The sequence below is a fragment of the Mesoplodon mirus genome, assembly GCF_964341445.2.
Source record: "Mesoplodon mirus genome assembly, chromosome: 9".
In the NCBI taxonomy this organism is placed as follows: domain Eukaryota; kingdom Metazoa; phylum Chordata; class Mammalia; order Artiodactyla; family Ziphiidae; genus Mesoplodon; species Mesoplodon mirus.
Window position 1 is genome coordinate 102,552,681 of NC_138985.1, and position 22,603 is coordinate 102,575,283.

Consider the following 22,603-nt stretch of genomic DNA (forward strand, 5'->3'; position numbering starts at 1 on the left):
CAGATCTGTGCTACTCTGTCGTGTCATAAAAGGTACAGGCTTTTGATCAGGCAGCTTGGATTTAAACCTCAGTCTAAGACATTTAGAGCTGTGTGATCTTGGGTACAAGATCTAAGCCTCAGTTTCTTCATCTGTAAAACGGGGATTCTTATCATACGGGGGTTATGTAAGGTTTACAAAGCACAATGCCTGGCATCTGGTAAGTGCTCCAAAAATGTTGACATTACTTGCAATCATTGTTTTCACTCCTTGTGAAGTTCCTGATGATTCAAACCACATGGATCTCTCCTCTCGCTTATTTCTTTATTAAGAATTTAAATTGTTTGGTGCTTAATGCACTGGTCAGTTCCCATACCGATATCCTCAGCCTGGAGCTCTTTTTAGATAGATCCTTGTTCTCTTCAATTTCTGTTGAGTGTTGTTTTTATGCCAAACTCAACAGGAAGGGTCAATTAGTAGTTTTCAGGCTCTTTGGGGAAGATGATTCTGTACCGAGCACCAATTTAGATTGTCAGTAAGGAGAAGTGCATGTTTTCTGCAACAGACACAGAAAGCTCTCCGTAAATGAATCTATCCTGTCTCAGAAAACACATTTTCTTAAGTAGAAGATGATTTAGAATCTACATTGGTTTAAGTCTAGTTTCTACTTTAATATGAACTTATAATTCTACCAGATCTGCAGTGACGTTAGAAAGTTGCATCTGGGTAGGTTTTTTGGTCAGTCTTCCCGCTAGTTTCATGAACTTCTCTGTTTTGCTGCTTCAATGTCATTTTACAAAATATGTTTCAAGTTCAGCATAAATGTTTTACTGGTTTTCCAGTATTTGGATATCCAGGGTTTTACTGTTTGTTTCCCTGTTTTATCTTAGTCTTCTTGAATGTATTGCTGTGTGTTTTGCTGATTTTATCCCAATTTATTATTTTTTTTAAAGAAACGCTTCCTTTTGAACTAACAAATGAGTACTTAAGAAGGGCCATGAAGACAGGATTGGCAGGTTGAAAGACCTTTCCCCCTGTCTATTGCTCTGGAAGTTTGTTCCTATCTCTCACTCTCTAAACTTTGAGACTTAAAAGCTTTGGGAGAAATGTGTGAGGAAAGGGGAAAAAGGTGAAGAGGGTGGAATTTTAAATTCTGACTTATTCTTTTGTGGAAGGTGCTTCATAAATAAAAGCATTATTATGTATGTGTGCGCTTTTAAAAAAAATAAATTTCTGGAACCCATGATTACATAACAATAAAATGCATTTTGGGACTTCCCTGGTGGTCCAGTGGTAAAGAATCTGCCTTCCAATGCGGGGGACATGGATTCGATCCCTGGTCCGGGAAGATCCCACATGCCGCGAAGCAACTAAGCCTGTGTGCCACAACTACTGAGCCCACGCACCTCAATGAGAGAGCCTGCATGCCGCCAACTGCAGAGCCCACGCGCCCTGGAGCCCGCACGCCACAACTAGAGAGAGAAAACCCGCATGCCACAACTAAAGAGAAGCCTGCATGCCACGATGAAGAGCCCGTGTGCTGCAACTAACACATGGCGCAGCCAAAAATTAAATAAAATGTTAAAAAGAAAACAAAAACAATAAAATGCATCTCACACTTGTTTCTTCCTAAACCTATCATGCTGCATGTAAACACAGAGAACTTCACATTTTTAGCAGGTATTTGTCAACACCTTCTTGGAAAAATCTGCTAGTGAGACATACCGATTCTTACTGGTCATACAAATAGCTGTATGTAAAAATATTTGATTAACCTTTTACAGTTTACCTAGTCCTTTTCACAAACATAATTTCATTAATCCAGTGAAGTATTATCAGGATTTTACAGAGGCAGAAAGAGGTTCAGAGGCGTTAAGTGACTTGAGGTCTCCCAGCCAGTGAGTAGAACTCTGTCACAAACCCATGACTTTTGAATCTAAACCCCAATCTCTTCTTACTATGCCACACTAAAGTCAAGGGCTAAATCCTCCATGCACACAAAACACTAGACATTAGAGGGAAAACAAATAGTTTTGGTCGTGACCAGAGAAATCCAACTAAACAATCTGGCTAGCTGAAACCTACAGTTAAAAGACTTTTTTTTGTAGTTGCAGTTAGTTCTTTTTTTTTTTTTTTTTTTTTCTTTTTGCGGTATGCGGGCCTCTCACTGCTGTGGCCTCTCCCGTTGCGGAGCACAGGCTCCGGATGCGCAGGCCCAGCGGCCATGGCTCACGGGCCCAGCCGCTCCGCGGCATATGGGATCCTCCCAGACTGGGGCACGAACCCGTATCCCCTGCATCGGCAGGCGGAGTCTCAACCACTGCGCCACCAGGGAGGCCCTGCAGTTAGTTCTTGTCTTAACCTTTGGTCACTGGTGTCCTGAAACGTGTTGGTTCCATGGCACCAAGAATTGACTCGTCCTCATGTAACACAATGTTCATTGCAGCTCTATTTACAATAGCCAGGACATGGAAGCAACCTAAGTGTCCATCGACAGATGAATGGATAAAGATGTGGCACATATATACAATGGAATATTACTCAGCCATAAAAAGAAACGAAATTGAGTTATTTGTAGTGAGGTGGATGGACCTAGAGTCTGTCATACAGAGTGAAGTAAGTCAGAAAGAGAAAAACAAGTACCGTATTCTAACATATATATGTGGAATCTAAAAAAAAAAAAAAGGTTCTGCAGAACCTAGGGGCAGGACAGGAATAAAGACGCAGACATAGAGAATGGACTTGAGGACATGGGGAGGGGGAAGTGTAAGCTGGGACGAAGTGAGAGAGTGGCATGGACATATATACACTACCAAACGTAAAATAGAGAGCTAGTGGGAAGCAGCCGCATAGCACAGGGAGATCAGCTCGGTGCCTTGTGACCACCTAGAAGGGTGGGATAGGGAGGGTGGGAGGGAGGGAGATGCAGGAGGGAAGAGATATGGGAATATATGTATATGTATAACGGATTCACTTTGTTATAAAGCAGAAACTAACACACCATGGTAAAGCAATTATACTCCAATAAAGATGTAAAAAAAAAAAAAAAAAGAATTGACTCATCCCTCTCATCCTCTACTTCCCATCTGGTCCACTATTCAGTACAGGCTGTTCTGAGCTGCACAGTGTTTACTGTATCAGTTGGTTTTAGGGTACAGCTGATGTACAAATGCATTTTAGCTTTAGTTTCTAATTTTCAGCATGGAGCAGCGCCACCCTAACCTGCTGCTGAGTTGTCGACAGCTTCCCTATCAAACAGTGCTAAGGCTCCTTGGAGGCTTGGGGCCCATCAGAGAACCAACACACAGATTTTTGGCTTGTTTTCTGACTCAGGATGGCTGTTGGCGTCTAAAGCAGTTTTCCTCTTTAGAGTATCAACCTAATACTCCTAAGTTCCTCTTACAGTTAGTCTTTCTCCAAAAGGTGGAGACGGCATGATTCAGAACATCCATTTAGCTACACTGGATCCAGGCTACAAGCCTGTTTCTCAGCCCAGTGTCCTGGGGCCCATCCACCCACCAGGCTCAGCTGCAGTTAATAGTGCCTCTGCACCTTTCTGAGCAAACCCCCGAGATCCTGTCAATACAACACACACATGCTCATTCACACAATCTTAAGGACTGAGGCTATTTATCTGTGTCCTCTAAAATTAGCATGTGCCAGGCATGTGGCAGGTGCTCAGCAGAGTTCTAACTGGATTCTCAGCCTTCTGCTGGAATTCACATCTATCAGATGGAATTACCCATTTTTAGTTAGTTTTTATTTTTACCAACTGTAATATACGCCCTAGCTATACCATCTGGATTAGGCCTCTTTAAAAATATCATTTTTCTAAGCATATGCAGCAGGATTCCTACTAGTTCAGGAATTATTCACAGGGCAGTTATTGCCAATACTTCCAGTGTTGGAGGGAAAGAAAATTATAGTTGGAGTAGTTGCTGCACGTGCTCCCGCCTGCGTGCTTTGCTCTTTTCCTGAGAGAGGTAGAAACGAGGTTAAAGGTACTTTATTTGGCACAATGTGCATATATAGTTAGCACTTCTGTACTGTACATTTAAACATAATTAAGATGGTAAATTTTATGATTTTACCACAATAAAAAGTACTTAAAAATTTTCCTTGATGGTGCTAGAGATCTTCAGAATTCTTGGAAAAGAAAAAAAATCAGAGAAGCCCTTGCAACCTCATTGGAAACTCACTGCTAGAATATAATCCAATGAGCATCGAGCTCCTCAACTGTATACAACTCACCTCTCATAGAAATAACGTCTTACACACTTTGATCTATGGTTAAGTTGGTTTAAGTCCAACCTTTTTCACAGAACTTGCAAAGCCCTTCGCAGTCTGGCCTTTGTCTATTTCATTATGACTAACCCATACTAGTTAGTGGTCTTTTTTCCAGTTCTTTGAACGGGACAATTTCTTCTTACCTTAGGGCTTGCAGACGGTGTTCTCTGTGCCTCAAACGCTTTTCCACCATTTTTCTTCTGCCTAACTCTAATTTATTCTTCAGAGCCCCGCTTAAATATCACCTCTTCAGGGACGCCTTCTTTAAAATACCTAATGAGGTTTGGGCTTCTTGCTATCTTTGTGGATCGATCCATCGATCCATCCACACTCTCACAGAAGTCTGGTCTGGATTTTTCCCTTGTAGCATGTAATACAATTGTATTTATGTAATTATGTAATATTAGGCTCTCCCTCAGGACTGAAAGTTCCACAAGGTAGGGACTGTTTGTTGCAAACCATTGTATTACCCGGGCTCTGGTAGCCTGTATACAGGAGGTACCCAATGCTCTCTTTACAGACGCAGCCTTTTATCCCACAAATTTATCTTACAGATATTCTCAAAGGAGTAGGTGGAGAGGCACATCAAGTTTGTGAGTTTGGTGGTGGAGACAGTGGCTGAACAGCCAGAAAGATGAAAGAGCTTAGGGCTGGCTAAGTGGGGAAGCAAGAAGGGAGTAACGAGGGTGTTCATTTAATGAGTGTCCCCTCCACTCCGCCAACATCCCATCCCCTCCCAAACAAGTCATTCAACAGTAATCATGTACTCATTTCTCTGGGGAATAAGGTAGACTTCAGATTACAGAACCAAGGTAAACAATGTTGCAGAATTAAAATGTGTTCAAGAAACCAGTCACAATTCAACCGCATTAGACTTCAGCACGTAGATGACTGTATTCCTCTGAATAATCTTCAACTTAGGAAGCTTATACTCCTCCAATATGTGGAGGGACAATAAATACACTTCCTCCTGCTCTCAGCTGCTGAGGGAGAAGTCCTCTCCTGATGGACCAACACTATTTCCTTTTTGTTGCTCTTTTCCCTTCTCCTTTCCTTGGTTTCCCCTTTCCACGAAGCTTCTTCAGACGCAGTTGCTCATCCTTAAAGTCCTGATGCTCATCTCTGAAAAGAGAAAGAAAAAAAAATTAGCCAGTATTGTTATCAGACTGGAAAAGTACACCAATCTAGAATGTTCTCTTAGGTGGTTCTGGTTATCAAGCTTTGACTTCTACAGGGCACATGCTCAGCTTGGTGAACAGAAAGGACAGGGAACCCCCGACATACAGATGGGCTCTGTTCCCTAAGTTCATTTCTAGGTCAGTTTTCCCTCACAGAAACAATGCTACCAACAGCTTAATTACCAAACCCGCCCGTGTAAACCTAGGTAACTAGGATACAACACTAATAATTGCCCCAAATTTCCCTGTAACACTAAGACTAAACACTGAAGGGGGCAGAAAGTGGGTATAAGCTTCAACAGCTACACGAGACCCTGAGAGGCCCAGGGATTAGCACCTACTACAAAGGGGAAAGGTCTGGAGGAAGCTGCCCTGATGGCAGTGGATGATTCACACAAAAAGGCTGCTGGGGAAAGTCTCAGGCAGAAGGAAGCAGGATCAACAGACAGATCCTCCAGGGGTCAAGGCAGCCAGGACTGTCTGTACATATGAATGAAGACTGCCTGTACTGTATAAAGATATCTGCATTCTAAGATCAAATACGGTCAGTATTCTTGGGGGACTGGCTCTAGGACCCCCCCACCCAGATACCGAAATCCACTGATGCTCAAGTCCCTTACATAAAACAGCATAGTATTTGCATATTCTACACACATCCTCCTGAATATTTAAAATCATCTCTACATTACTTATAACACCTAATACAATGTAAATGCTATATAAATAGTTGCCAGGTGTGTGGCAAATTCAAGTTTTGCTTTTTGGAACTTTCTGGAATTTTTAATTTTTTTATATTTTTGATCCGTGATCGGTTGAATCTGCAGATATGCAACCTGTGGATATAGAGGCCCTCAAACAGTATAGTGTTTAAATATGTAAGCTGTGGAACCCATGTGACCCTGGGTTCAAATCACAGCTCCACCATTCAGTAGCTGTGTGACCTTGGATAAGGAATCTTCCCTCCCTGCCCCTTGGTCTCCTCATCTGTAAAAGGGTGGATAATGGCTTACCAATTAAATGTAAGAGAGGGGTTTGCTGGGCCCAATTTTTAACTCCCTAGGCTGTTTCACTTTATTTTTTATTTTTTTATTTTGGCCATGCCATGTGGTCTGAGGGATCTTAGTTCCCCAACCGCATCGAACCCGGGCCCTTAGCAGTGAAAGCTCAGAGTCTTAACCACTACACTGCCAGGGAATTCCCCCTAGGCTGTTTTAAAATAGATCAGTTTTATAGGGTATGATGTTTCATTCCATGAACATGATAGATACAGCAGACCTCTTAGGGATCAGCTATGATTGCCCCCCAAATAAGTCATTCTCAAAAACAGAGTAATTCTTCTGGAATATAAGTCAGATCATGTCACTCCTCTGTTTACAACCCAGCAAACCGATCCCCGTTTTACTCAGCCCCCTGCACAATCCACCTCCTGTCCCACTGTTCTCCCCTCGGCCTGTGTAGCCCCTGGAACAGACGAGGAACATTCCAACTCAAGGCCTTTGCTCTGCTCTTGTCTCTGCCTTGCAAGCTCTTCCCTGGGTCCCACCTGGCTCACTCACCACCCTCAAGTCTCTGCTTAAGCCTCATCTTCTCAATGAGGCTAACCTTGACTGTCCTGTTTAATACTGTGACCTGTCCTCTCCCTGCTCACTGAGTGCCTGGTCAGCACTCTTTGATCCTGCTCAGCAGGCTCTACTGTTTTTCTTCCCTGTAGCACATTCAACTTTGTAACACACCACATAATTTACTTATTTAATATGTTTCCCCCTCCTCCTTCCCTCCCCCCCCACCCCCCCGCCAACCTTTCCCGACAACCTCCTCCAGAGAGCAAGCAACAAAGGCAGGGGTCTTTGTCTCTGCTGATGAACCAGCCCAAGCACCTGCTTGACTGAATGAGTCACTGTTTTTGAGAACCTGCTTCCCTCCCTGTTTTGTAGGTCTTTGAATAAGATTTTCTTCATTGAAGACTGTCTAGTTTCATCCTGCCTGACTTCCCAGGAGGCCTTGTGTTAGAGGCACCATTTACCATAACTAGTGGCTAAATATGAAAATAATTGTGCTTTTCCATGGATAACTAAATGCTAAGTATTTTTTCTCTGTCCCCAAAGACAGTCAAGGCTTTATTTCTCAAACAAATGGAAAGTAGCAGCAAACAAGTAAATTAAAATAACTGAATGTATTTAATTTGGTTATGGATTATGATTTTCTACTCAGGACATCTACCTTCCAATATTTTATTTGGGGTAAGAATAAAATTAATTTTTATTTTTTGAGCTGAGACTAATGGCAAGGGAGATAATCCCAAAAGCAATTCCAGAAATTCAAAATACGTCATGGACTATCATCTCTAGTAATATATTAACTAAGAAAATCTATTCTATTTTGTTCATTGCTGTTCCCCTTGTGCCCATCTTAAGTGCCTGTACATGGAAGGTACTCAAAAAAAAAATCTGTTGGATAAATGAATGTACCAATCTTTAGTTATCTGGAATGAACTATTAATTTTATTATATTAGTGCAAACAGTCCCAAATTAATTTTTGTATTGTTGCCCTAAGACAAGTCCAATTAAAACTTGTTAAATTGAAAAAAAAAAGTAGGCATTTTAACTTTATACAATTATGTACTATTTAAATTCTTTTATAATGAGCATGTATTTGTTTGGTAACTAAGACATTTTTTTTAAAGAAAATGGTCACATGGGTATTTGATCTTTTTTCTTTCTAGAGCAGTATATCATCTTAAACACCCACTTCTGACACATACACAAACATACAAATGCATGGTGGAAAGAGCCTGCTACTCTTACTATTACATATTATTATCCTATTATAATATTGATTACATATTACTCTTAAAGGTAAACTACAACTTATTTAGACCAAATTAGTATACCAAAAAGGGTACCAACTAAGTGTCCGAAGAGGGTGAAAGGAAATAAGAAATCCTACAAAACTGCCATCAGGAAAGGAAGGAGGCTCCCCCTCACCAGTGAGGAAGCAGATCAGCCACAGGGCAGGGACTCTTTTCATCTGACCAATAAGAATCTGCTCCGTGTTTGGACCAGTTTTCCTCTGCATCCATTGAGTGCTCTTAGATTAATGACTAATTTAACATCTCACTATAGCTCAGTATCTAGTCAATGTTAGTCACATTTTAGACATAACTAAATGATGTCTTCCAATAAGTGCATGTTTCCTTTTTTTTTTTTTTTAAAGTATACTCATTATGGATATTTTGAAAGCTTTCCCCTCCCACAACTGTACCTTGTGAACTAACTGGGCACTATTATAAGAACCACAAAACTATAAAGATAGAAAGGCTAATTTTTTCCTTTTCTGATCTACTAACCAGATTTCTTATCGGTTACTCTCCGTGTGTGGTTGTTTTTTTTTTTTGTCATTACCTGTAGAGTCCAAGAAAACGTAGCGTCCCCATGAGTGCAAAATAAGTGTTGTGATTAGGATACCAGTCATAAGTCTCCTTCCTCTTGGCCAAAGGCTGCTCACTGAACAGCTTCACCACTTTCATGGATTTGGAATCAGTGGGCCTGGCAACTTCACCAAACAGCCGGGCACTCAGACGACTCATGCGCAAGGCATATTCTGAAAGGGAAGACATTTCTTGCGCAGCAAGGAGCGAGAGTCCCTAAAGAAAATGAGAAGAAAGATAAACAGGTTAGTGCAAGAAATTCCCAGATTATCTAATGAACAGTTTACAAAGTGAAAACACAGCAAGCCACACGTGAATCCGTTCACATCTTTGGCAGGACGTGCCTTGGCGTCGAGTGGCTGTTTCCCTTGCATACTTTACATTTTTTGCATCTTTTACATTTGGTCTTCACACATTATTACTCCCCAGCTGTACTGCCTCTTTTACAATGAACGATTTTATGACTCAATAGGTTATTTACTGAGAGTCAGCTTACCTATTTGTAGGCTAGATGAGGTCAGAGAAACAAGTTATCCTACCAGAGCATTGTTATTATACCTTCAGAAAACACCCACCTCAGCAATCTGCATAATAAATATGCTGACTGCTTGCCACCTAAAGGTTTAATCATGGTGGAGAAATAATTATGCTGTTGTCTTTATTATCAGCCCTTTGAACGCTGTTCTCCTCAAGGGCTCCAGATGGCTCTGAGAACAGCTAATGAGTTATGAGGTCATTTAGCCTCCAGGTTGCTGGATTGAATTCTGCCTAGAGACTGACAGCCAGCTGGGAAAAACAAAGATAGTAGTCTTATAGGAATTAACTCAACAGCTCAAAAGATTCATTTTATTCCTGAACAAAAGGCATTTATGAATTGTGATGTTACTTGCCTTATCTTCCATTTTATATACTCTGCTTTAATGAAAATTACCTAAATTCTTATTAGCTGAAAACCGTAACTTTTTCTTCGGAGGCATAGAATGTTGAAATAGTATAAGAATGATATCTGTCTTTTCCCAAAAAAATAGACGCTATATAAAGTTATCTGAAGACACAAAATATTTAGAATAGGGCATCCACCAAAAAAAAAAAAAAAAAAGAATGATATCTGTAATATGCAGAAACTATAGGTACTATACATCGAAGATTATACAGGTGATACATAAAAATCAAGAATGTTCACAGGTACTATAGCCAATATTTTATAATAACTGTAAATGGAGTATTACCTTTAAAAATTGTGAATCACTATATGGTACACTTGTAACATATAATATTGTACACCAACTATACTTCAATTAAAAAAAAGCATTTGAGAGTTCCTTATCTGAAAAAAACCAAAAAAACAAAGAATGTTGCTGGTGGAATAACCCTCATTCCATTCTAGTTCAAATGTAAGGGTACCTGTTGGCAGAACATGCTAATTTACATGAAATTTTTATAGTGAGATGAGAGTTTTTGCTGACTAAGACAGTATCCTGGGGGACAGTTCAGCTGGGATGAAAAGAAGTTGATCTCCAAATAGAAAAAAGGCATAAATCTATCTTGAAAAACCAATAGAAGAAATATATTAAAAAACCCCTCCTAAACAGGAATGCTGCCAAGTAAATTTCAAAACTGCTCTGGCAATTTAAATATCCAGTATTTAAATTAAATAATTTTTCATGTCCATTCCAAGATCCATTGGAAGAGCAGAGGAAGACCTCAAACCAATCTCAGAATGTCAGTCTCAAACCATTTACCTTCTGAACACCAACCGAGCAAGCTTGGGCCGATAGTGCCACCTGAAGGACAGCAATGGGAGAACTGTCCAAGGTCTCTCCCCGCTCTCCCCTCCAACCTGGGATCTGTGCAAGCCTTACTCCTTCCTTTTCCTTTCAGCACTCAGTTCTAGGATTCCTTTCTCTCCCAACTCTTGCTCCATTATGTGGATGGGGATGGATTGGGGTTGTCAGAGGTGTATAATTTCATCAGTGAGAAAAAAAGTCATTAACAGTTAATGTATAAAGAGAAAACAGTCAGTGCTATAAACCTCTAAAGGCCTTGCAAATTACCAGAAGTTGCCTTCAGAAGCTACAAAAAGTTTCTTTGCATGCATTATCTTTTGTCTTCCTTCCACCTTTAAGGTTATCTTTTTTCCAAACATCAGACAAAAAACTTAAAAACAAAAGGTTTCTTAATCAACTTTTCTTTGTTTTGCTTAATAACCATTATGGCATCAGAACAGATTTCTGTTGCCATTGCATAATATTTCCACAATCAGTTATTTGTAAGGTGGTCTAGGAACTATCATTTTGCTACAAAATTTTCACGAAAATATGTTCTGAACCCCAGATCATTTTATTTTATTATTTTTTTTTTGCGGTATGCGGGCCTCTCACTGTTGTGGCCTCTCCTGTTGCGGAGCACAGGCTCCGGACGCGCAGGCTCAGCGGCCATAGTTCACAGGCCCAGCCACTCCGCAGCATGTGGGATCTTCCCGGACCGGGGCACGAACCCGTGTCCCCTGCATCGGCAGGCGGACTCTCAACCACTGTGCCACCCGGGAAGCCCCAAATCATTTTATTTTTAAATGAAGAGGCAGCATGGAATCCTGAGGCCTAGGTTTGAGTACTGTCTCTGCCACTCATCAACTGGGTTATTTTGAACAATTACCTATCCTCTCTAAATATGAGTTTCCTTTTCAGAAAACAAAGCTTGAAGGACCATGTGAGAAATAAGATAGTGGCACTGAATCAATGGTAAACTAAAAAAAGAAAAAAGACAAAACCTAAACATGCTTGGTGTTCATACGTTCTATACAGACACATTTGTTTATTCCTTGTCCTCATTTAATCATGTAAAAAAGCATATGCATACTCCATGTGGTTGAACCTGCACCTCCCTGGAATGGTATCCTCACTTATAGACACCAACAGCCAGAGAAACATACACGAGGGGACCAGCAGCTTGGTAACCTGACAGGTAGTAGGGAGGGAGGGACTCACTAGGACAGTGGTCACGGAAGCCTTCACAGGATGCTAACTTATCTCCATGCCCACCATGGAATGTAGTAAAGTACTGGGACACATAGCTCATAAATAATAAGGTCTCATTAGAATCCAATGGAAATGGTCATATCAGAAAATCCAAGTCCTAAAACTTTTATGATGGATTAAGAGAATAAGCCTCTCCAAACCTGAATCCTTTACTAGAAACAAAGAAACACTTGCTAAATAGAAGCAAACTGAAAATGGCTATGACAATTACCAATTACTGCTTTGTAGTCTCTTACAGAGCACAGACCTGTATGTTTCTGATGAAGTACAGCATAGGAGCTTGGTAAACCTTTCTGTTACATAGACTGAAACAGCTCACAAGTTCTGCTGTCCATAAATATTGGTCCTGAGACTGGCAAACTGCCACTCTATTAGCTTTACATTTTTTTAAAGATTGGAAAGCCTTATCTAAGATTTTCCAGGATCCTGGTATGCCCCTTTACAGAAACTTTCAACTTTATCTTAAAAAAAACCATGATGACTGTGTGAAAGACATTAAGGTAAAAGGCAAAAAAATTAGATTTTTATTCACATGAAGCTATTCTAAGGGGTAGAGAATAGTCACTTAAAATATCAAAATTTCTTTAAATGTGAACTAAAGAAAACAGTATCATGAAGAAAAATTACCTGGACTTGAAAATGCTAAGCAAAAACAAATTACTGCAATGTGCCGGAGCAAAACACGTTAAGCCCATAGGAGAAAATATCCATCTCTTTACTTTAGCATAAAAGAGTAAGTTTCTCTGATCTTTCTGATAGGTCTGATGCATTTAAAAGGTCAGGTTTATACAGTAACTGGCTTTGGATTAGGTTTGCCTTTTTTCTTTGAAAAGTGCACATAATGTACAGGAGTTCTTAACCTGGGTAACCCTCAGTGTGGTGAATCCCGGGGGGAAATTTAAAAGTGAATGCTGAAATTGTGTGTGTGTGTGTGTGTGTGTGTGTGTGTAAATTCTGCTGAGGAGGGAGGTTTCGCAAGAACCACGGGTTAGTGGAGAGCGCCAGCTCTGGAGTAGAAAAGCTGGTTGGAATCTTGCCTCTGCACTTTAATGGACATATCGCGTTTGCAGTAGTATGTATTCTTTGCCTTCGTTTTTTCATCTACTACAGGACAGTTGTAGTATCTCACTGAATTATGAGGATGACGTGCAAAACTCACGGCCCAGGGCCTGCCCTAATAGTCATAGTTATCAGGCCTCAAGGAAGTCACACAATGTGCACACGTGTTTCACAGAAAAACAATCTAGACACAGTGCTTTTTTTTTTTGTTTAAAGCCCGGTACCGCTTATTTTACTGGGTTGCAGAGACACGAACGGCTCTGAATGGATGTCAAGCTTTACTCAGTTCAACAAGAACACCCCCAACCTCCTCCAACTGCCTGGATCACGCCTGCCTGTGATGGAAGCAACAGTGTCAAGTCAACCGATGTTTGAATCGGTAGGGCATTTCGCTAATATTTTTCTTAAATATCACTCAATCATACTTTTCTGAAGCTGGTAACAAAACTAAGCTGAAACCCCAGACCCACAAAAGCTAAGGCCAACCGATGAGCAGAGAAATCGAGGCTTGAATGCTGCCTAAACAGGAAGAGAGTAACTGCGCCGGAGAGGAAACTAGGCTAGCGTCCTTCGTTTGGTAAATCTCCCAAGTTATGTAGGAAAAGGCCAAGTTGTTTGGGGGAGACCTGTGAAACCTCCAAGCTGCTTAATGAAATTGACTCGTCCTGTTCCTGGCGACTCTACAAGGGTGGAGACCTCCGCAGGGTCTCTGCAGCCACTGCCCATAACTCACTACATGCCCCCCTAACAATCACCTACAGTCTTACCTACTCACGATCCTCCTCCGCCGCGCGCCCCTTTCCCGGAAGGCCCGCCCCCCAGTTCCAGCCGGAGACTCCAGCGGAGAGCAGTAGAGAAACGGAAGTTTGGCGGCTAGAGTGGAGCCTTAGTGAGAGACCCGGAACCCCTAGCGTCTGACCTGGCGCCTGCGCAGTGAGACGAGCGCCTCCAGGAGAGCGGAGGACTGATGGAACGCAGGTTCAGGGGCGAGAGGCCTGGCTTTCATGAACGTCCTGCAGGGTTCGCTAACTATTTTATTGGAAATGGCTATAGTGCTGACCCCCACCCCCCAACCTCTGAAGCAGTGTTTATGCGTGTGCCATGTGGTGGAGAATGAAACGCATTTTTTTTTTCTTTTCCTCCTTCCACTTTCTTTCTTTCCCTTTTCATCCAGCTTAGGCCTTGACGTGCTCCAAGCGCGTTGCTTGACTTTAGGGGCTGAAGAAACTTCTGACCCATCAGGGGTGCCATTCCCCTCCCTCCTACCGATCTACTCATCTCTAACAGTCAATTAGTATCGCTTCCCGCAGGCCATTCTTTTTTTTTTTTTTTGCGGTACGCGGGCCTCTCACTGCTGTGGCCTCTCCCGTTGCGGAGCACAGGCTCCGGTTGCGCAGGCTCAGCGGCCATGACTCAGGGGCCCAGCCGCTCCGCGGCATGCGGGATCCTCCCGGACCGGGGCACGAACCCGCGTCACCTGCATTGGCAGGGGACTCCCAACCACTGCGCCACCAGGGAAGTCCCCGGAGGCCATTCTTGATACCCCTTTGCTGGATTAGGGGAACTATGTGTTTCTCTACCCGACTGGCCTGGAAGCTTTTTCAGGGAGTAGGGATGGGGTATTTATCTGACTCCTCAGTAGTTATCTAGAACCTGCTTGACAGTAGAAACACTGTATTTTACAGTGTCTCAAGCCATATAGGCATTGGCTGAAGCATTTGTTGAATATTTAATAGTTAGCTGAGAACACTTCTTTTTTTCTGAGCATTATTCAAGGCCTGTCATAAATACTTTAAAATGTACCCCGGAATTAAGGTAAATCAGTGGTGAGCTATATTCCTAGAGGGTATTCTATTGACACCCTCTTCCCTCCTATAGAATTTTGTTTTATTAACTTAGGTTTTGATATCTTATCAATATATGCTATAGAATTTGTTTTTATCAAGTTAAGTTTTGATATGTTATCAACCTATGATATAATTAGTAGCCTTGTTAACTTGGGTCTGGCTTAAGAAGTTGACACAGGGTGTAATGAGTATAGCATGCATAGCTCAGTCCAAAAGAAATATCCTGGGTAGGAATTTCACCTTGTCTTGGCTTGTTTTTATCTAATAACCACTGAATCACATAAACAAGGAGGTTTCCTTTGAATACTGGCTGTTAGAAAGTTTAGAGCCAAATTTGCTGTGGACTCATGGCAGGAACTATTATATGTATATTTGCATAAACAAATATAAACCTTCTTGTTGGCTCTGTTTTGCATATATATCTTTGGTTTTTCCCTTTTCTCCTATTTATTATTTGTGTTATCAGGATGTTTTGTGAATCTCTGTAAGCTACCATAACTCTTTCTTAAAATATAGCAAGGCATAGAGAGTTACAGATGGCTGTGTACTGTGGGGCACTTTGCACCTTGTCTCTTATTAAGTGAATTTCATAGGGCTCATACTAGTTTCGGAGCCTGGTATAACAAAATACCACAAACTTGGTGGCTGAAAACATCAGAACTTTATTGTCTCACGGTTCTGGAGGCCGGAAGTCCAAAATCAGTATCAGTGGGCCAAAATCAAGGTGTTGGCAAGGCCACACTCCTTCCAGAGGCTCTGGGGTAGAATAATTTCTTTGACTCTTCCAGCTTCTGGTGGTTGCTGGCATTCACTGACTTATGGCCACATTATTCCAATCTTCAAGGCCAGAATCTTCAAATATCTCTCTGCCTCCTCTTTACATCATCTTCTCCTCCGTGTGTATCAGATCTCCTACTGCCTTCCTCTTATAGGGTTATGTGTAATTGCATTTAGGGCCCACAGGATAATCCCGGATGATCTCCCCATCTCAAGATTCTTAATTTATTCATATCTGCCAGGGCCCTTGTCCCATATATAGTGGGATTTACAAGTTCCGGGGATTAGGACTGATAACCTTGGGGGACGTTTTCCTGTCTACCACAGAGTTGGAAACAGCAAGTCTATGATATTGGCCTATAAAAACTGTTACTGACCAATGGGGAAGTTTAAATATTACAGTGGGAAAACTAATGTAACAATAAAATTTAACCTCCTGTGGATATTAACTTCCAGACCTTGGCTTACCCACTTGTACTGCCAAGCTAAAGCTTCCTTAAGGACACTTGTTATAGTCAGAGATTGCCTTATATATTTCTATTTTCTGTAGCCCAGTGTTTTAAATTTGTGGGTTACGAATCATTAGTTGGTTGTGAAATCAATTTAGTGGGTCGTGGACAGCATTAAAAGACATTAGAATAGGAAGTATCAGAGTGCATCACACGTAGTGAGGGTAATTATTGTTTCATGAAACAGTATGTATATGTGTATTGGATCATGATGTAAAATATACTGCTCACTCTAGGTTGTGGTAAAATGGAAAGCCTCTGCTGTAAGCAAATTCATTCTTCATCATACTCAGTGGCAAATGTTTCTTGCTATTTGAGCAGGAATTAAAGCTCACATCCATTCAAGTTCTTATTGTGTGGAATAGTCCACGGGGCAGGTGGATACCTACTCCTTGAAGTAAATTAATTTATAGAGCCCTTATACTTTTTCCTAGTGTTGTGTAAGTTCTTATTTCCTTCTTCTGCATTTACAATAGTTCTTTTCTAACTTTACAAAAGAAAGATATATCCCTCATCTAGGGTGTAAAACCCTCTAGGATGACAAACAAAGGGACAATTCAACATGTTTTGGGAGAAGCTTCCTTTAATTATTAATCAAGGCATTATAAACCCTTCTTAGGCTTCCTGTCTTTTCCCATCTTACATATATCCCAGGTAAGGGTGAAGTAAGGCTGTTAGAAATATGGTAATTGGATATTTGTTGTGACTTTCTGAAATCAGATATACTGTGTGAGTGTGAATGGTGGAAGTGATAGTAATTTTCATCACATCTCTTTTAATCATCACATCTCTTTTATCCCTGTGGTTAAGAAGTGCATTATTATTGAAGGAGAGTCTGGTGAGAGCAAAGCAAAACCAGCAGTGAAGAAAATATTGAACCCTAAATTTTTTCACAGATTTAAACATAAGCAATTTTTTTCAGCTATTCTGAACACTTATCTGTAAGATGTGTCATTATCTGGAAAGAAAAGTGACTTTGAACAGCTGAAGGAGTGGAGGTTAGTGACATTGATTCTTTTAAATATAAAATGGATTATTTTAAGAGACCTTCGTATTTTTTCCCATTATACAGAATAATCTGCAAAAAAAGTCATATGTAATTTTATTTTAGATTTGGTATGTGTTGTTCAATAAAATTTAAAGCATATTGTAAAAATCACAGATCACCAAATAGTTCCCATTCCCTCCCTTTTCAGGCATAAGGTTGGAGTTCATTTCATGGCAATCGTGGAATTGGGTAAGGCCATAGGACTATTTCTGGCCAGTGAGTTACGAACAGAAGTATTGCCTTTACCCATATGAAACCTCTAGAGCTCTCCTTTCCCTCTGGTACAGGGGATCATTGCTCTGTCAGCTTGAGCCCTTGAGTGATTATGAGGAGCAGATCTGTTCTGCCAGCCACAGTGTGCATGTAGCTTAGCTTAGAAAGAAACCTTTGTTGTTTTGAGCCATACCATTTTGTTGTTTGTTACTGCAGCATGACCTAGCCTATCCTGTCTGATATACTTATTTTATCAAATTCTGTCATGAAGTATATAAATACTCCCATCCTGACCTCATTTTATCTTTTAACATGTTTGATACTTTGTGTTTCTTATTAACAAAAAATTATGTGTTAGCTGCTGCACTGATCTATTTTTTTTTTTTTTTTTTTCTTTTTGCGGTATGCGGGCCTCTCACTGTTGTGGCCTCTCCCGTTGCGGAGCACAGGCTCCGGACGCGCAGGCCCAGCGGCCATGGCTCACGGGCCCAGCTGCTCCGCGGCATGTGGGATCTTCCCGGACCAGGGCACGAACCCGTATCCCCTGCATCGGCAGGCGGACTCTCAACCACTGCGCCACCAGGGAGGCCCTGCACTGATCTATTTTTAACAACATACTTTTATTCCTCATTAAATATATGGGAAAGGTTTTTATTACTACTTCAAAAAAAAACTGGTTAGAGCTATTACAGAATTTTTATATGTGATTTTTATTTAGTTGAAAGCTGAAAACCAAATTTCAGTATACACATGGACATACTTATTAAAGGAATACTGTGCTTTTAAAAAATCATATTCTAATTCATAAATAATATTTATTGATTATGTTTTACTATTATGAATTAAGTGATGACAAAACCCATATAGATTTATTCCTGGTTTTATGACATTATAAAAATGTATAAACTAATTCTATAATCTTGATTGGTTTTAATAATTGAGTTTATGAGATACATTTTGTGATCTATTTCTCAGTTTTTAGAAAATTTACATCAAATTCATATACTAACACATTTATTTGAATTGAAAATTGTCACACTTTTTCTCAAAGTGAATTTTATTTAGATGATTGGTTTGACAGTGAGGATTGACTTTACTAATTAGGTTATGTGGTCAATAGCACATTTTCTGCATATTGAATAAGTTATATCTGCAGCTCCAAGGTACAGCAAAAATATATAAAACACATGATGAAATGAAAGTATTTTATAAAAAATATTTTACGTTAAATTAATAGTTTCCATTTTGCTAATCCTTTAAGGATTATTTCAGGTAAGGCAAGATGCTTCTAAATGAGAACAAAACAAATATGGATTTGGTAAATCTTCGTATTGCTTTTTTGATTTATTTCCCAGACATTGTGAAAGTGAATGGCTATGATGGCTGCATAATAAATTATTTTCCTTTTATCTCAGAGTTTAGATTCTCTTTTGGAGTAAAACAGCCTGTACACTGTTTACAAGTTATTTTGAGTTGCAAAAATTCTTCTATGTTTTTCCTTATATTCGCATCTGTAGTAGAAACCTTAGCCACAGGCAGTAACTGCTCCAGGTCAATATATTCTTTTAAAAGTCAGGTTGAAAACAATTCTTTGTTTTCAGAAATTTTAAAGGAGGAACTAGTGAAGTTGTCAGTGGATAGATCATTACAAATAATTTTTATGATAGATTTCTATATAATTTTTGGCATCTAACTTGGAATGAGTTTAAAGAATTGGGTGATATTGCTATACCTAGCTTTTTCCATTCCCATATACTTACATGTGAACAAAGTTTCTCAGGGCTTACGTCAATACAAGTGAAAATAGGGATAGAATTGACGCTGTCTCATTCAAGCAATAAGTAATAGTCATACATGGATACATTAGGTAAATGGGGAAAACTTAGGTCAAGAGATGTGTTAAGTTTTTTGTTGTTTATAAGCATTCACCAAAATTCATGATATATTTAGTTTGTTTTGCTCACTTGTGTACCAAAAAATTGAAGTTTAAAAAAAATTAAAATTCAATCTACAAATATTTTGTTGCAGAGAAATATGATAGATGATCAAGAAATAAATGTCTTTTAAGCATAAAAACATATTAGGATATGGTGAAATTTCATGAGGTGAGTAGAATGTAAGTTGAAGGAGAAAAAGAAATGGTATAAACTTTTCGACTTCTAAAGAAGGCCTTATTCGTGTATTTTGAAAACAAATGATGATGGATATGAAATTACTATTCCTTCGGACATTGAAAAGATGATGTAATGGTTTTATTTTAAAATTTCAATGTTCATGATACACTTTGCCACTTTCTAAATTTATGATGAAAAATTTTAGATGTCAACCAAAGATGTGTGAGAGAGCACATGATTTTGTAAATTCTCTTAGGTGGTTCATAAGCAAAAGTTTGAAGACAGTATTATATTTGTACACTAACGTTTTCTAAAGCTGTTTTGACAAGTGCTAACTGGAGAATTAAGGTAATTGTCTGAGAGTAATTACCATTTCCTGATATCTCTTTTTGTCAGAACTCATTGCAGAAAAAGAGTTTTATACCTGTTGCTTATCTGGGTAATTGTCTCATTTTCATAAGTGTGTGGATATTTATGTAGTTTAAATTATGGATACGGAAAAGCAAAGCTGTCTTTTGGTGGCACATACTACTACAAATGACCTTCATCCTTCTTTGTTGTTTCTATCACCCAATTCTCATATGTTTGTTGTATATCCTTTCAGACAAAGAAGTTGATAAATAAGGGAGAAATAAAACTTAGCAATATAGGAAACTGTTATCTCTTTATCAAAATAGTTTAAATGCGTTTTCCCTCACATCAACACATCTAAAAATGTCAACATTTTGTGAAAGGATTCAGTAGCATGTAGGTATCATATGAAGACCCATTGCCAAAGGATCCCTGAACCCTAGGTCCTCTATTTTCTGGACTTCCCAGCCCTTTATTTCAAGCCTAAAATAATATTTATCCATTTATCCTCCACTCTTTATACTAATACTTCAGTTGTCTGAAGTAGTACATGTACATATATTGAAAACTGGAGAAGGTTATAACTTTTGTTCTCAAGTCATACATATTTTAAAAAAAGAAGAAAAAGCATCTATTATATTTACCCAGATATTTACCATTTCTGTGTTCTTTCTTCATTCCTGAAGTTCCAAGTGTCCCTCTGGTATAATTTCCTTTCAGCCTAAAGAACTTCTTTTATCACTTTTTTTAGAGCAGATCTGCTTGTGACAAATTCTTTTATTTTTGCTTCATGTGAGAATGTCTTTATTTATTTATTTATTTATTTATTTTGCGGTATGTGGGCCTCTCACTGTTGTGGCCTCTCCTGTTGTGGAACACAGGCTCTGGACGCGTAGGCTCAGCAGCCATGGCTCACGGGCCTAGCCGCTCTGCGGCACGTGGGATCTTCCCAGACCGGGGCAGGAACCCGTGTCCCCTGTATCGGCAGGCGGACTCTCAACCACTGCGCCACCAGGGAAGCCCAAGAGAATGTCTTTATTTCACTGTCATTCCTTAAAGGTATTTTCACTGAATATAGAATTCTAGGTTGATAGTTGTTTTCATTCAGCTCTTAAAAATGTTATTCCACTATCTTCTGCTCTCCAGTTTCTGATGAGAAATCAGCAATAGTTCAAATGGTTGTTCCCTTATATGTAATGTGTGAAGTTTTAAGATTTAAGAAAAAAAAAAACCTTTGGTCTTTAGAAGTTTGATTTGATGAATCTGGCTTTTTTTTTTTTTTTTTTTTTGCATTTATCCTGTTTGGGTTTCCTGAGCTTCTTGAATCTGTACATTTATGTCTTTCACCAAATTAGGGAAGTTTTGGCCATTATTTTTTCAAAAATTCTTTTTATACTAATTTGCTTCTCCTGTCCTTCTAGGACTCCAGTGACTCAAATGTTAGATTATTTGCTAATGCTCTGTTTTTTTATTCCCCTCTCACATGAGATAACTTCTATAATCTATTTTCAATCTAATCTGCAATTTCACTGGCCCATTCCTTTCTCATTGTCTCTATTCTGTTATCAAGCCATTGCAGTGACATTTTTTATTTCAGATAAAATGTTTATTTTATTTTCAGCCCTAAAATTTCGATTTGAGTCTTTGCTATTGATTCTGTTATTTTGCAAGAACTGTGTTTCTATTCACTTAAGGAATGTTTATCTTCGTGAAGCATGGATATGATAACTACTTTAAAGTCACTGATATTTCCAGTATCTAGGTTGTCTTGGGGTTGGCATATCTTAATTTTATTTTCCCATGAGAATTGATCACAGTTTCCTGGTTCTTTGTATGTTGAGTAACTTTGGATTGTATCTTGTATTTCGAATATTAGGTGGTGAGTCTGTCAGCCCTGTTAAAGTTCTCTGGAGAATGTTGATTTTTTGTTAGTTAGTTTGTTTTAGTAGGCAGTCAGCTTGGCTATATTTGGATTGCAAGTTATGTGTGGCTTCTATGTCAGTACAATTTTCAAAGCCCTTGCAATGCTGCTTTGGGTCAGTTCTTTTTTTTTTAAATGATTGATTGATTGATTGATTTTTGGCTGCATTGGGTCTTCATTGCTGTGCGCGGGCTTCCTCTAGTTGCGACAAGCAGGGGCTACTCTTTGTTGCAGTGCGCGGGCTTCTCATTGTTGTGGCTTCTCTTGTTGCAGGGCACGGGCTCTAGGCACGTGGGCTTCACTAGTTGCAGCACGTGAGCTCAGTAGTTGTGGCTCGTGGGCTCTAGAGCACAGGCTCAGTACTTGTGGTGCACGGGCTTAGTTGCTCCGTGGCATGTGGGATCTTCCCGGGCCAGGGCTCGAACCCGTGTCCCCTGCATTGGCAGGTGGATTCTTAACAACTGCGCCAGCAGTGAAGTCCCCTGGGTCAGTTCTAAGCATGTGCAGATTAGGGAGTGAGCCCCGTAATGGGTCAGTTTATATAGAGAATTATGTTTCCCTTTCTCTATGTTTCTGCCCTCTGAGATTTCCCTCACACTCTCTGGCCCTCAGGGGCCTCTTTTTTTCCTCGTCCTCTGGCTGCTATAAAGACATGTTTCTTTTAGGAGTTTAGTTACGTGCATTGCCATGACTGGGGCCACCCATGGGGCCAAATAGGGAGGAAAAAGGGAGAGAGAAAACTGGTAGGGGTTGCTCTGCAGTCTTTGGATGACAAGGCCCCTCCCCCACTTCCTGCGTTCGGAATGATCAGTTACCTCTTGAGGTCTCAGATGCTTGCTCTGCCGCCAGCGCTG

The 22,603-nt window shown here is 40.0% G+C and overlaps 1 protein-coding gene across 2 annotated transcripts; it reads right to left on the bottom strand.

Annotated features, from left to right (window-relative positions):
- Window positions 1-4,711: 4,711 nt before the first annotated feature.
- On the bottom strand, window positions 4,712-13,812 carry MRPS33 (mitochondrial ribosomal protein S33). Of its 2 annotated transcripts, none has more exons than XM_082631616.1 (3): window positions 13,737-13,812; window positions 8,847-9,088; window positions 4,712-5,388 (listed from the first exon to the last, which is right to left on the bottom strand). In XM_082631616.1, the coding sequence occupies exons 2-3, from the start codon at window positions 9,059-9,061 to the stop codon at window positions 5,283-5,285; spliced, it is 321 nt and encodes a 106-aa protein (XP_082487742.1). In that variant the 5' UTR covers window positions 9,062-9,088; window positions 13,737-13,812; the 3' UTR covers window positions 4,712-5,282. The 2 variants fall into 2 exon arrangements, with proteins under 2 accessions (XP_082487742.1, XP_082487743.1); XM_082631617.1 differs by lacking the exon at window positions 13,737-13,812 and adding an exon at window positions 10,102-10,188.
- Between the last annotated feature and the right edge of the window lie 8,791 nt (window positions 13,813-22,603).

Excerpts from the sequence above, each read along its gene's own strand:
- MRPS33 (XM_082631616.1), bottom strand. The coding sequence starts at position 9,061 with ATGTCTTCCCTTTCAGAATATGCCTTGCGCATGAGTCGTCTGAGTGCC. Across the intron at positions 5,389-8,846 it reads CGTTTTCTTGGACTCTACAG|AGATGAGCATCAGGACTTTA; the intron begins GTAATGACAAAA and ends TTCTCTTTTCAG.